The 13,803-nt window shown below is 34.1% G+C and overlaps 1 protein-coding gene across 25 annotated transcripts in view; it reads right to left on the bottom strand.

The window, feature by feature from the left end:
- HDAC9 (histone deacetylase 9) overlaps positions 1 to 13,803 on the bottom strand; it is a 1,063,328-nt gene that overhangs the window by 464,664 nt on the left and 584,861 nt on the right. For 15 of the 25 annotated variants that reach the window (XM_042248291.2, XM_060414369.1, XM_042248295.2 and 12 more), the window contains 4 exon segments: positions 11,094 to 11,335; positions 6,860 to 7,010; positions 5,752 to 5,878; positions 3,167 to 3,288 (listed from right to left, as the gene is read on the bottom strand). In XM_042248291.2, the coding sequence (XP_042104225.1) occupies positions 3,167 to 3,288; positions 5,752 to 5,878; positions 6,860 to 7,010; positions 11,094 to 11,335 (642 nt within the window). 25 annotated transcript variants of the gene reach the window in all.

Below are 13,803 nucleotides of genomic sequence, written 5' to 3'. Positions count from 1 at the left end.
GTATTTCAAAGAAAACTGAAATAGGAACTGAGTAGAGCTAACGATTCACAGAATTCTGAGGTTTCCAAAAAACCCAAAAGGTATGAGCAACTGTGATTCTCCTTAGGGGAAGGAAGTAAAGGTCCACTTTGCATGACAAAGGTCAGATTTCTGCAGGCAAATGAGACTTCTGTAGTTGACTGTTCCTAGGCTCCCCCTGTCTGGCTGAGTCCTAAGAGGTCAGGAGAGGTTCTGAATTTAGCTCACTGCTTTAGGAACACCCCTGGGGCCACTTGATTCATTTTAAGGTCATTAGGACTTTCCTTACTCTGGTTCCAGCTTTAGTTCCTTAATATCTTCCTAGTGTATACTAGCAATTCAGCACCAATGTAGGTTAAAAAGAAAATGAAAGCATTTAGTATTATATGCAGATCAAAAAGACAGAATCCTGTTACCAACGTCTTTTAAATCAAGTAGACCTCAGAGAGTGATAACCAGGCATCCACAGAAAAGTGAGACTATTATATCTGTCCTGGTATTTATACTATATGATCAATGACACTTCTCCAGATTTCATTTAATATGATGTAGCTTTATGTGAAAATTATCCCAAACAGTTTCCTCAATCACCACATATGTTTAATTATGATATTTTATTGCTTACTTTTTTGTAATAACTGTTGAGTCATTGAAATACAACAAATGCTGAAGTAAAAACTGTTATTTTACAGTACTTCAGTGCTTTTCTATTTAGTGGAAATATACATCTAAACTTTCTCACAGTGAACTGGAAATATACCAAATAGATTATACTTACAAAAGTTGGAAGACTTCCGCCTATTTGTAATTAATGAATGGTATCTCTAAGTATTTTAGAGAATCTGTAGAAAACATCTGTATTTAATTATATTATACTTTTCTCAGACAATGGGAATTGAACTAAGGAATATTTTGAAACTCCTGTAGAGATGTAAATGTATTAATGGCTTTTCAAGAACTTTATTGATATAATGTTGGAAATGTTTGGTTTTGTAGGTCAGCAGCCTTGACACTTTGTAAATAACAGATATTCCATATAAAGGGAAGAAACTTAAAATACTGGGAAAATACAGAAAATACATCACTAGAAAAGATGGGGGCTGTAACTTTCCACTATTATTAGATATCACATAAAGAGATACAGAAGATGAGTGGAATAACATTTTGTAACATATAAGCAGGATTTCTCTTTGAATTTTGTTGTGGGTTGAGAAATTCTACAAGAATAAATTCCTACTCAATCTTCAGAAGAAAAATACTAAATTGTTCTCATGGGAACAGTGGGACACAAGGAATGGGTTTTTAGTACTCGTCTTATACCCGTCTTTAAGTATTGACAAAGATCAAATGTGCTTTCTGGATACTTACTGGCTCCAAATGCCACTACTTTTCAAAGTCAGTGTCAGTTCTGCAGTCAGTTTTCAATCTCCCAGTGGTAAGAATAAATTCAAAGGCTATGTGCACAGCGGGGTAGACGTCTTTCCCCCTGAATGTAACTGTATCACTCATCAGTAACCTCCTGCCATAAGGGGACTTGTGTTTTCTTTCCCTTTAGTGACTCCTCAGGCTCTTGAATGCCAGTCACTGCCCTGAGACCTGGGGCAATATTCACATAATCTCTGTCAATAGTTCCTACACATGCCATTGGTGCAACTAAATGTCAAGGCTGCAGATCAAAGTCCCCACATTCTAAAACCCATGTCCTTTATGGATCAATTTTCATAAACTATATGCCATGTTTTAGAAATATGTGGAGGCTCACTATTTGCTTTATTCCTTTTATCCCAGAGAAGTTTATTTATATGAAAAGTGATCTGATTGGTAGATAAGAGTGTGAAATTCTCATGCATTACATAAAACATTCTTTCCTTTGTATTTCCTTTTATTGAAGTATTTTACTCTATCTAGTATCTTAAAGTAGAAAGACAAAATCCTTTGGTCCATTAAAATAAAAAGGCATGAAATGCTTTGCAATACTTGGCCATCTTTCCCCAGTGCCTGGTACAATATGGGCTAGATGATAGAGCAAATTCTTACTAATGATTGATTTTATTTTTAAATATTCATTATGCTGGAAGTAAATTATATGACAGAAAACAACTTCAACATGTGTTTTTACAATCTATTTTCACTTCAATTATTCAAAATTGCTTGGGAAAATGAATATAATTATTAAAAATCATTTTTGTTCTGTAGATTTTATATACAAATTACACAGACCTATATTTATTCAAGTAGATCTGAGTAAAATACAATGAACCAAACTATCTGCTCTGAATATCTTTCACATGAATTTTGCTTACATTTTTTAATTTAAAACTTTCTCTAAAGAACTATATTTAGAAAATATCAAAAGCTATACAACATCATGTATACAAATGCTATTCATGCTTATGCCTAGCTAAAGTTTAAATACATTATAGAGGAACAGAGCATATAACACATTAGATATGCACATGTCAAAGGGCGAAAAAGGAATATGGGAAAACAAATACAGGCCCTAAAGCCATAGAGTTGTTGACTACATTCCAAATTTATTCCAGACTCATCATCCCAGTTTCCCTAAGCAAATTTTAATACAATCACATGAGATTATTAGCTACAAAGCTTCACGATGACTTCTCCTATAATCTGTGAGACGTTCGGCAAGACACTTACTCAGAAGGTAAGCCTTGACCTTGTCTGTTTTAGTAAACAATTACAATTTAAGGTTTTTAAAAGTGTGAAGCAAAATAAGAATATTATTTCCATTTTTCTGGTAAATGAGTAAGGCTCAATATAAATCCAGATAATGGAGGAAAACTACAGAGGTCCTCATTAATGGAGAAGATTTAAATTTTCTGAGAAATCAAGCTTCTATTTTATTTAATTCTCCTCTTCACTGCTAATAAGAAAATAATTTGTCTAAAATCTAAATGTGATTAATCAAACAGTTACTTTGATTATATATCAAAGGAATTGATATATTAACAGAAATAGAAGTGTGTGTGTATGCGTGCGTACATATTTGCTTCTGCTGAGGGCAGAGGTCAGAGAGTCTAATAGCTATGATTACAAACCCTTTGACATTCCTCTAGACATATGGCAAAATAAAACTACAGGAATGCAATGGAACAGCAAGTGAAGTCTTCTTGTGAAACTGACTTACCAGTTTTTCGAAGGGGGAAATCATCCTTTGCATCTTGTGCTCCGGGTAATGTGTATTTGTAGGATGGAGGTGTTCCACTCAGGGGTGGAGAGCTTTGATCCAATGACGTGTGGTGGGCAGCCCTAAAAAGAAAAAGAGGGCTCACCATTTGTCCTGGAGGTTTTACTGCACACTAGTCAGCAATAATCAGTTGCATGTGCTGCAACACGTATCTCAGCTGTATTTATGCTCTTCCTTTTTAGTGTGTACCAACCACAGCCTCATGTAACCAAGTTCACTTTAGAAGTATGTTATAGAATGATGGAGGATGCCCAAGAATGCCCACTGTGTATTTGGTCATGTGGCCACATAGAAAAGTTTTCTTCATTAAAAGACAGAATTTACAAAGAGCTTGAGTTTTGGTATCTGAGATTACTATGTGTGTTTTCTTAAGAGCCATATTAATGGAAAAGTCATCATCTGAATCCTTTTTGGTCAACTATGCAGAACAACCAAGGTAAAAGTAAACATAGAGAAGGACTTCAGTTTTTAAAAATTGCTAGGTAGTCCATGAAAGTACAGGGAGAGAGAGTACTACGCCAAGAGACCCAGGTTTCCTGACTTCGACAGCAGTTTCAAGGTAAAGACTGAAGACACATTCTTCTTTGTATGAAACTGAACTCTCAAAATGTGTTATCTTTCCCCGCATTAATACAAGTGAAAGAGATACAGTTGTGTCAGTGGAGAATAGTTCAGGACTGAACATAGACTACCTAGCCAATATAAACATTTATAATCATTATATATGAAGAAAACATTAGATAGGACATAGTATCAACACCATGATGATACTAGTATTATTTCTTTGAATCAACAATCTCAAGATAACTAGTGTGAGGATATTTCATCTGATCATGATTGGCAAAAAAAAGTATTAAGTTCAGATTTCACAAATTAATGACTTATGGCTAGCTATCCAGGAGTTGGATCCTACTATTCAGTACAAAAAAAAAAAAAAAGGATTGCTAAGTAACATTGGAGAGCCATGTCGAATATACCCAAGGGAACAGCTAAAGAATTTTCAGCTGACAAGTTGTTTGCATGTAGCTGCTTCCCACTTTTAAAAAAAGGAATTATCTTTTCTTAAAAGAGGCTTTAACTTAGAAGGGATATGAATTAGTTATAAATTATATATGTAATTCTAGGTAATAAAACAAAATTTCTTTTTCAATATTTTTGATGTTGATTGAACATGTGGAAATTTTCTTCAGGGACTGGTTTTTCAAGTCAATTGACATGCATGATAAAAATCATATAAATTATTAAAAATTATTTATATAGCATTCTGGAATCTGCCTTATTTACCTTTTTGTTTTTGGATGCAGAAATGGGAAGATACTTATAGGACAGAATTAGAAAAACAATAACTCTTTAAATAGAACTCCTGGCATACTTGAAATGTCAAGATAACAGAATATCAAATAATTCCAATAATCAAGCATTTACTCCCTTATCCTTATGATGTAATTAAAAATATGTAAGTATAAAATCCTAAACATATTTTATAAATATGAGAGGTGAAAGCAAAGTCACTCGGTTGTGTCTGACTCTTTATGACCCCATGGATTGTAGACTACCAGGCTTCTTCATCCATGGGATTTTCCAGGCAAGAGTACTAGAGTGGGCTGCCACATCCTTCTCCAGGGGATCTTCCCAACCCAGGGATCGAACCCTGGTCTCCTGCATTGTAGGCAGACGCTTTTACCATCTGAGCCATCAGGGAAGAGATATGAGAGAGATGAAAGTATAATCTATTAGTCTATATTGAGATATGCTTTGCCTATCAGTTTTTCTCCTGATTTTTAAAAATACCACTTCCCTCATACTGTACGGAAAAAATTGTGTGTTGCATAGTATCTCTTTACTGGACTTGGAGAAACAAGGTTGCATAAAAAACCATAATACCACAGTGTATTATGTGTCAACTTATATGTTAAAAACCAATATACTCTCATTTTTCAGGGTGGGCAGGGCTAAACTGGTCACTAAAACTTAGATGTATCAGTCAGCTACTTTTCTTGTCTTCCCTTCTCTTCCTTCCTTTGTCTTCCTTTTCATTTTTTTTAATTATGTCAAAAATCTTCTGGACTTAAAAAAAATAACTCAGATATCCATCTTATATAAAGCCAAGTAAAATAAAATCTCAACCAGCCAAATCTTCAGAAATAATTGTAGAGATATCAGATGTACCATCTGAGAATAGAAAAATGCAAAATATGAATTAATTTCTATGCCCCACCTTACATTTATCAGTTATTCATTCGGCAAAGAACATGCATAATACTTTGTAGCCCTCAAGGTGGTACTTGCTAACACTTATTTAAGAGCTAATCTCTGTTACACACTTTACCACATTATTTTACAGGACCTTTCCAGAAATCCTCTTTTTTACAGAGAAATATTCCAAGCACTAGAGAATTCAAGGAACTTGCCCTCGGCCATATAGCTCAGAACTTGGCAGGCCAGGGATCTGTGCCCAGGTCAGCTGAATTGAGAACCTGTGATCTTTACCCCTGGGGATGAAGAAAGCCAAACGCTGAACATACGTGTACCAGAGCTTGGGATGGCGGCTCACGGAATGATTTTTTCCATTAGTTGGAGTGTCTTTTGTTGCTGATTTACTCAACAGGAATTCTTGAAGCTTCTGCTTTACTTCTGTACTTGCCACTGCCCCTGAAACACACACACACAGAAACAGATGGTGATTTGGGGTTCTGTCTTTTCCTGCCTCTGGAATATTACTGGTCACAGCATATGAGTTTTCCTATTAAAAGAAAAAACGAGAGTCTAAACAGGCTTTAGAAAATGACATAGTAATGTTTCATAACTACTGCTTCAACTGCCAATTTTCAAAAGACCTCCGATGATTTAATTGCTTTTACAGAACGGGGATTCCCAGAATTAATAGTAGTTTTTTCCTAAGCTTTAAAAAATACTGCTGAGGAACGAAGCACTGTTTTTTAAAAGTCAGGAATCTTGGGGGATGATATAAGTGATTAAACACATTTAAATGAGCTCTTCTGAATTTCTAGTTTTCAAAAACTAACTTAAAAAAAGGAAAACTTTTGAGCGTTAAACAAATAAATAATGCTGACAATTTCAGTTCAAGTCATCACATTTTAAACCTTGCTACGACCTGATTTTGAACTGACCTCATGCAGGGGAATTATTTGGATCTGTCTCCCTCTTGTGGATAGTTTTTTGTTTTTTTTTTTTTTTTTTAAACACAAGTTCTACCTTAAATCTTTCCAAAGTCTGGGTACTTAAAAAGTAAATGAGACAAGGCTTGACTTATTAAACAGCAATCACTACTTGAATGGGAAGAAGGTGGAGTAATGTGGAAGTAAGTTTATCATGAAACACAATGGCATAGCCATATTGCCTTAGCATAACGTTATTTTTAAGGTGCAAAATAAAAGATATTATCATCTTTGCCAAGTAAGGTTAAATTTACTTCCAAAGATGCCTGTAGACTGAATGCAAAGAGCTGACATCTGAATTTCAAAGCTTTACATTTGGGCCCATAATTTATTCTTTTACTTAAACACAGACAATTTTGACAAGTTTAATTCCACTCTTTATCAGGCTCCTTTCTGAATGACAATCAGCTAAAGATGAGGGAAGAGACCCATCTTTTACCCTGGTGCCTCTTACTTTCTCGTCCTCTATCTTTGCCTCTGAGAGGAGGAAGCTGCTGTTCTCTGCGATGCCTCTCTACTTCCTGTTCTTGCCTCTGCTGCTCCAGTTTCTGCTCCTTTTCTAGCAGTTCTTGCTGCTGTTTTATGGCTAGAAGTTCCTGTTGCAACTTGCGAGAAGAGAAAGACATGAGAGTGTGCAATTTCTTTAGGCTTCATAGTCATCAACGACCAAAATCGAAATGTTATGAGCTTTTGGAACTTACTTCTATTTACTTTACATTTTACCCTTTTTTTTTTTGTAGATTATTGAAATCTAAAGACAAGCAACTAATGCCATTAACTGTTTTACTGTCATTAACAAGCAAGTTTTTAGGTAGCTTCATTACCTACGCCGTCCTATCAGAATATTACCAAATTCACGCAGATCTTCAGTTCCTTGAGTGACTTTTCTTTGTGCATCTGAAATATATGATACAGCAAAGAAAACCAGGAATTTCCCAGTCTGTTTTACCAAGTCCCTCACAACATAAACAACTGAAATCTTAACTTCTTATCCTAAGAAACAGTATGAACATAATTAAACTGAGCAGAATAGTGAGATATGAATTAATTTGGGAAAAATACATCTGAAATAAAATGAAGGCTAAAAGTTTCAAAACCTTACAGAGAAGGTTTTCAATAGATGAAGACAATCCCTAAATCTACCACAAGCTATTTTCTCAAAATAGCAAAGTCTAATTAATTAGTTCACTCAGCACACAAAACTCCTCAGTTACAGACTGGTCAAGAAGAAATCACTTCCACAAGACTACACTTTGATGCACTACTGTTTGGCTGTTTGAATACTTTGAAGTCACTTCTAAATAATGTACAACATGAATATAAAGCATTCTTAAAAACCATCTGAGTTGTCAATTTTCTCAGACTGTGAAACAGACATCGAGGAATAATTGTAAATATGCCCACTGAGGAATAACTCAAGACTGAGTTCTACTAGGCTCTGACATTGCTAGATAAAATATCTAGACAACTTACTAAGCTACTCAGAGCATGGGTTCCTCAGATATAAGAAAGAGAAATGCATTATGCATTATGTTCAAAATGCACATAAAATTTAGGTTGCAGGTTTGAACAATATTAATTTTGCTTTGATACTAATGAAGTTAGTATAATTTGCTGTTTATATGAGATAGGTGCCTAAGACTCTGAAATTTCCATTGAAAAGTAACAGAGAAAAAATTATGTGGAATGGCATAAGAATTATTGTGGAGCATCAGGAAGCCAACTCTGCACATCAAACATGATAGCTTCTCTTGTCCCAGGACGTGGTTAGAAGCATTTCTGGTTTCCTCCCATATTACAATCTCTGGCATTCTGGATGTGCTCTTCTGCTGCTAAGTCGCTTCAGTCGTGACCGACTCTGTGCAACCCCATAGATGGCAGCCCACCAGGCTCCCCCGTCCCTGGGATTCTCCAGGCAAGAACACTGGAGTGGGTTGCCATTTCCTTCTCCAATGCATGAAAGTGAAAAGGGAAAGTGAAGTCGCTCAGCTGTGTCCGACTCTTAGCGACCCCATGGACTGCAGCCCACCAGGCTCCTCTGTCCATGGGATTTTCCAGGCAAGAGTACTGGAGTGGGGTGCCATTGCCTAGTCTCTTAATAATAATAATTCTCTTTTTCTAACAAAAAATTTCATAATTCTGCTTAAACTTTGCCTTAAATGTTAGTTTCATACAGATACTGGGGTTGGTCAAATTGATTTAGTGTGCCACCCAAAGCCCAAAAGGAAATGAGTATTAATCTCTCTTAGGCATCTAGAAAAAGCCCAGAATTTAATTTCCAGTTACTATTCATTGCTGAGGATTGCAGGAATGAGGTTTAAAAAAAATTCACTCCTCCAATTTCAGATGTTCTAGTCCAACACAGAGGCAGAATAAAGTAGCAGCTTTGGAGGCAGACAAGGCAAGATTACAAATCTTTACTGGCTATGTGACCCTGGGCAAATTACAGTATTTCTCTGAGCCTCAGATTACTATGTGGAAAAATGGGACAATAGCATCTAATCCAACAGATGTTGATCATAAAAGCCAAAGATTCAAAACACTAATATAAATAAGTAAAGCACCATGCTGTGTCTTTCTTATTTAAAAAAAAAAAAAAAACAAAACTAAATGAATGTTAAAAGCATCAACTTTTAGCCTTATAATATATAATACAAAACAATAAAGTTAGAAATAAATTAAAGCAAAAACACTTTTTAAACTTGAAAGAAAATTTTAAGGCTATCTTTAGTTTCTGAAAAAGCAGCTTATTACTCTAGAAAATCATTCCCAAAACTAAGTTTTCCATTTAGCTATCTCAGAGTCATTTTTCTCCCCCCTTTTCCAATATTTTCCAGATGTCAATAAACCTGCTATATACTACTTTGTTGGGGGCAAAGTAACAATTACCTACTTGCTACTATTAACTTTTGAGTAAAATCAAATTACTTTAAATTTTTAATATTGATCTTTAAAACTATAAAAGGCATCAACCATAAATGAAAAGATGCATATGAAGCTGTAACTTATTAGTACTGTCCAATATTCAGGGCAACATGGCTTGCGTAACATGGCAAAATGAACCAGATAGTTATATAAATCTTATGAAGAATATAAATTTTACTCATTCATCACTGCCATCTTAAGATGTCTAGAATGATTGAAGAAAGGAATCTAGACATCACTGTTACTATTACTGTTTCAAAGGTCAAACTGAAATAATGTTTAAGAATCATTAAAAAAAAAGGTCTATAAACTAAATGAATGTTTCCTACACTGTAAAATATAGCCATGATTCCATATGGGACTTAAAATTCTCATTCTTATTTTTAGGGCATCTTACAGATCAATAATTGGAAGAGTTCTTTTAGTAAAGTTCTTTTAGTTAAAGGAAATAAAATATTACCCTTCATATCAGATATCAAAGAGCTTTTTTTGAAAAATAAGATAAAAAGGCCTGCTGGATAAGGAGTTATGAAACAAGGAACATAGGGAGGAAAAAGCATCTTAACCTTCTCAGACACTATAATAATCAGTATGGCAAAAGTTTATAATACTAATGTAGAGTAATTATCTATATTAACACCATGTAAATGTGTTTGTACTTGATATGGAAGTGAGTAAAAGATCAAGTGCCTATAATATAATACAATAAAATATGAAATAATACCACATTACCTTATTATAATAATAATTAACATAGTTAAGTCATTTTTTGAAGGAGTTGGACATAAAAATCTTTATTATAAATATTTGCTGCTTTATATTACTGTTATAACAAATTCAAAGTAAGCATATACTAAGTCAGACCAAAATAGCTTTGTTTTAAATATCTTTGTCAAGAAGTTGAAAGACATTTACAAATAAAACTGAAGTAATACTTATATCAGACGATACAAGAGACTAAATAGATACAAACACATCTAGAATGATCTTAAAATAGTAAATCACAAAAAATCCTGGGATATGGACATAATTCTCCTAGAATAACTTAATTAAACGACTTGGGTCTCAAATTATCAACTGCTCCAAAAATTCTTTCAATAAATTATTATCTAATCTATTAGACTTAAATAAAAACACTGAAAATATCTGCATCAGTTTCTTTATACACACACACACACACACACACACACATATATATATATATAATTCTATCCAGCTTTTCATTATGTTATTATTTTGAATGTATACATTATGAAGTTTTTTCCATAAAGAAGATTAGGGCATATCCAGGACATCTACTTATAGATCAAAGACAAAATTAAAAAAAATAAAAAGTAAAGGCTCTCTCTTCACATAAAGTGATTAATTTATCCTCTCTGGTAAACAGTATATGTAGATTCTTTAGACACATAAAATGTGTCTCCTCAGGTTCATGGTTCTTCTTGATGGAGGGCAGATGTGGCAAATGGACAAAATCATGTAGAAGAGAATCTTAAAAAGGGGAAGAAGTTACTATTCCCAGATATTGATGCTACAAACTAACAGATAAAGGAGTTGCAGAGGTTCCTCTTCAAGAAGCAAAGCAGGATTTTTGCCAGGATTCTTTTTACTTACTCTAGGTTTTCACTAGTACAACCCCAGTTTCCTCCCAGCCATGAATCCATATCTTTTCAGAATGAAACATCCCCCCTTTGCTCCCTCTTATGCCCAGTTATGGCGCGACTCCCAGAGTCAACAGTCAGAGACAAAGAAACGCTTGCTACCTTGATGTGCTCCTGAAGCTGAGCCTGGTGCTGCCGTGTCAAGTTCTCATGCTGCTTCTGAAACTCCGCGATCAAAAGCTGCTTCTGGATCTGCTGCTGTTGCTGGATGAGGAGTAACTCCTGCTGCAGTTGCTTCTCACGGACAACAGGGTCCACCACGGGCATCATCATCCTGAGGTCTGTCCTTAGGTCTAAAGGCGAGATGGGCTCCAGGCCCACAGGAACCTCTGACTTCACATCGACTGGAGAAACCAAAAAAAAGGAAGGGTGACAGAGGACAGAAGATTAGCACACTGATTTGGAAACAAATTAGAAGTGAAAGACACTATACCCTACTAGATTTCTTTCAATGCACCAATAAATTTAGTTCTGTTTTTTTACAAAGATAATAAAAAGGTCTTCTGTATATTAGATTTGGTAAAATGCTGATTTTCAGCTAGCACTTTGTACTTTGCCATGAAATCTTTCACATTTCCCTTTTTCAAAGAGATGACTCCAAAGATTCACAGGTATAAAAGTTGTTCGTTTATAACACTTATTCTACTGGACCACTGGTCAAATTCAAGTTGACTTAAGACAAAAAAAATGCATCATTTATTGAGGAAAAGATGTCATGTGATATTAGAAAACTTCTAACACAAACAAATTTGCACACTTACAAACATTTTTGTTTGTAATCAAAAGATACACTCCTTAAGAAGTAAAGCTTATAAAATAATGTATTTGTAGGGCTATGGAACTACAAATTAGCAAAACTACAAAATAGCAAAGAAAAAGTACAAATCTGCTTACTAAAATGTGGGAAATGGTGAGTAGAAAGCAAATACAGACCCACTGTAGACAGAAGTCACCTAATTTTCAGTTAAATAATTGGAATATTTTTTTTAAATTATGGGAATTGGAAAAACATGCTTCTGTAAATGGACCTTGACATACAGGTTGCCAATTTTCAAACTCTGCTTTAAATCTAAATGCCTGTTCCCATAACATATAAAAGGATGTGCTACCTTCTGGGTAACTGTGTTATCCTGAGTGTATTGTTTAAGTTCTCTGGGTCTCAGTTTCCTCACATTTAAAATGGAGATAATTACCATTAACAGTAACAACACAGAGTTGTTAAAAGGATTAAATAAGATAATTCAAAGACTGACAACATACAGCATACCTCTCAATAAATGCTCTTTTAAATTATGTAAAAATGGAATTTACTGTGTATTAGAATAAATTATGAACACTGTGAGAATAACCAAACAAAAATATGAGGAGTAAATATGAAAATAAAATTGTGTATGACTTCTATTAAATATTAGAGAATAAAAACACTAAAACTTCTAGAAAATATTTAAGGCAAGAAAACAAATATAGCTAAACAAATAAAAAATCCACCTTCACTAAAGTAAAGAAATACAAATTTTAAATAAAAATAAGGCATCATTTTCTAATTATTAAGTATCATATTCCCCTGGAGAAGGGAATGGCTACTCACTCCAGTATTCTTGCCTGGAGAATTCCATAGACAAGGGAACATATATGTGATTCACATATATGCATACATGTGTGTACAACAGGGTAAACATACGACCAAGCAGACAACTGTATATTGCAAGTGACACTGCCAATCAGTTTAAAACTACTGAAAAAGTAATATGCAATATCACAATTTGGTGATAGGTAGCAAGAGGACTTAAATATTTCTACCATTTGATTCAGGTTTGCCAACTCTTGGAATATATCTTAAGGAAATAAAATTAACACAGGAAGAAACAGTTCAATGTCATATTGTTAACTAAAGTATTATTATTTTAACTGAAATCAACAACTACAAGGAGATGTCTAGTAAAATATGTCACATCTATTTCATGGAAAATATGTAATCATTGAAAATAATGTTTATGGAAACAGGAAAAATGCTGTTACAATATTAAGTGAAAGAACAATAATAAAAGTGACATATACCCTATGATAACTCTTTAACTGTAATTTAACTTAGTCAATATACATTTACTGAGAACCTTAAATTCCCTAAAACAAAAAGATATAAAATCTCTAGCTTTCATTGAGCATATATTCTACTGGAGATTTGATGGTATTAATCTCTGAATTCTACTAGCTAAGATTGGTGAGATAGAGAACAAAAGAAAGTTGTATTTTAGGTGGAAACATGAGCAATTTCCCCCTTTCTATTTTTTCATATTTTTACAATTGCATCTAATGCTCTGGCTCCTACCCTGAGTAACTTAAATTTGCAGATTGCCAGTTGGAAACTATGAAGTTAATATTCCATGTGAATTTCAGAGCTATTTTCAGCAAGTCAAGAAAGGCTAACAGAAATTGTTTGTAGAAATTAAGAATTCAAACACTAAATGAAATATTAATATCTGGCTTACCATGTGAATTGTGTGTACACAGAGGTTTGCGTAAAGAGGCATGACTGTGCACTGGTACGTAGGCAACCTGTTATCAATCTTGATGACAACATTGGTGATTTTTCAACGTACAGATCAGAAGAGTTTGCAGTAATGGTACTGACATGTCATTTTAATGAAAATGGAAAAATGATTTATTAATAAACCATAGTTTGGTGGACAATATCTTCTAAAACATGATATTTGCAAAAGAAAAAATATTAACTTTGACAAGTTTGAAACTAAGTGAGAATGAGGGCCTGTAAGATCTTTGGTTACACTGTCCAAGGTAGAACTGTCAATTA

This window comes from Ovis aries, chromosome 4 (assembly GCF_016772045.2).
Source record: "Ovis aries strain OAR_USU_Benz2616 breed Rambouillet chromosome 4, ARS-UI_Ramb_v3.0, whole genome shotgun sequence".
In the NCBI taxonomy this organism is placed as follows: domain Eukaryota; kingdom Metazoa; phylum Chordata; class Mammalia; order Artiodactyla; family Bovidae; genus Ovis; species Ovis aries.
The sequence above is the reverse complement of the archived record's forward strand: the minus strand, read 5'-3'. Positions and strand labels throughout refer to the sequence as shown.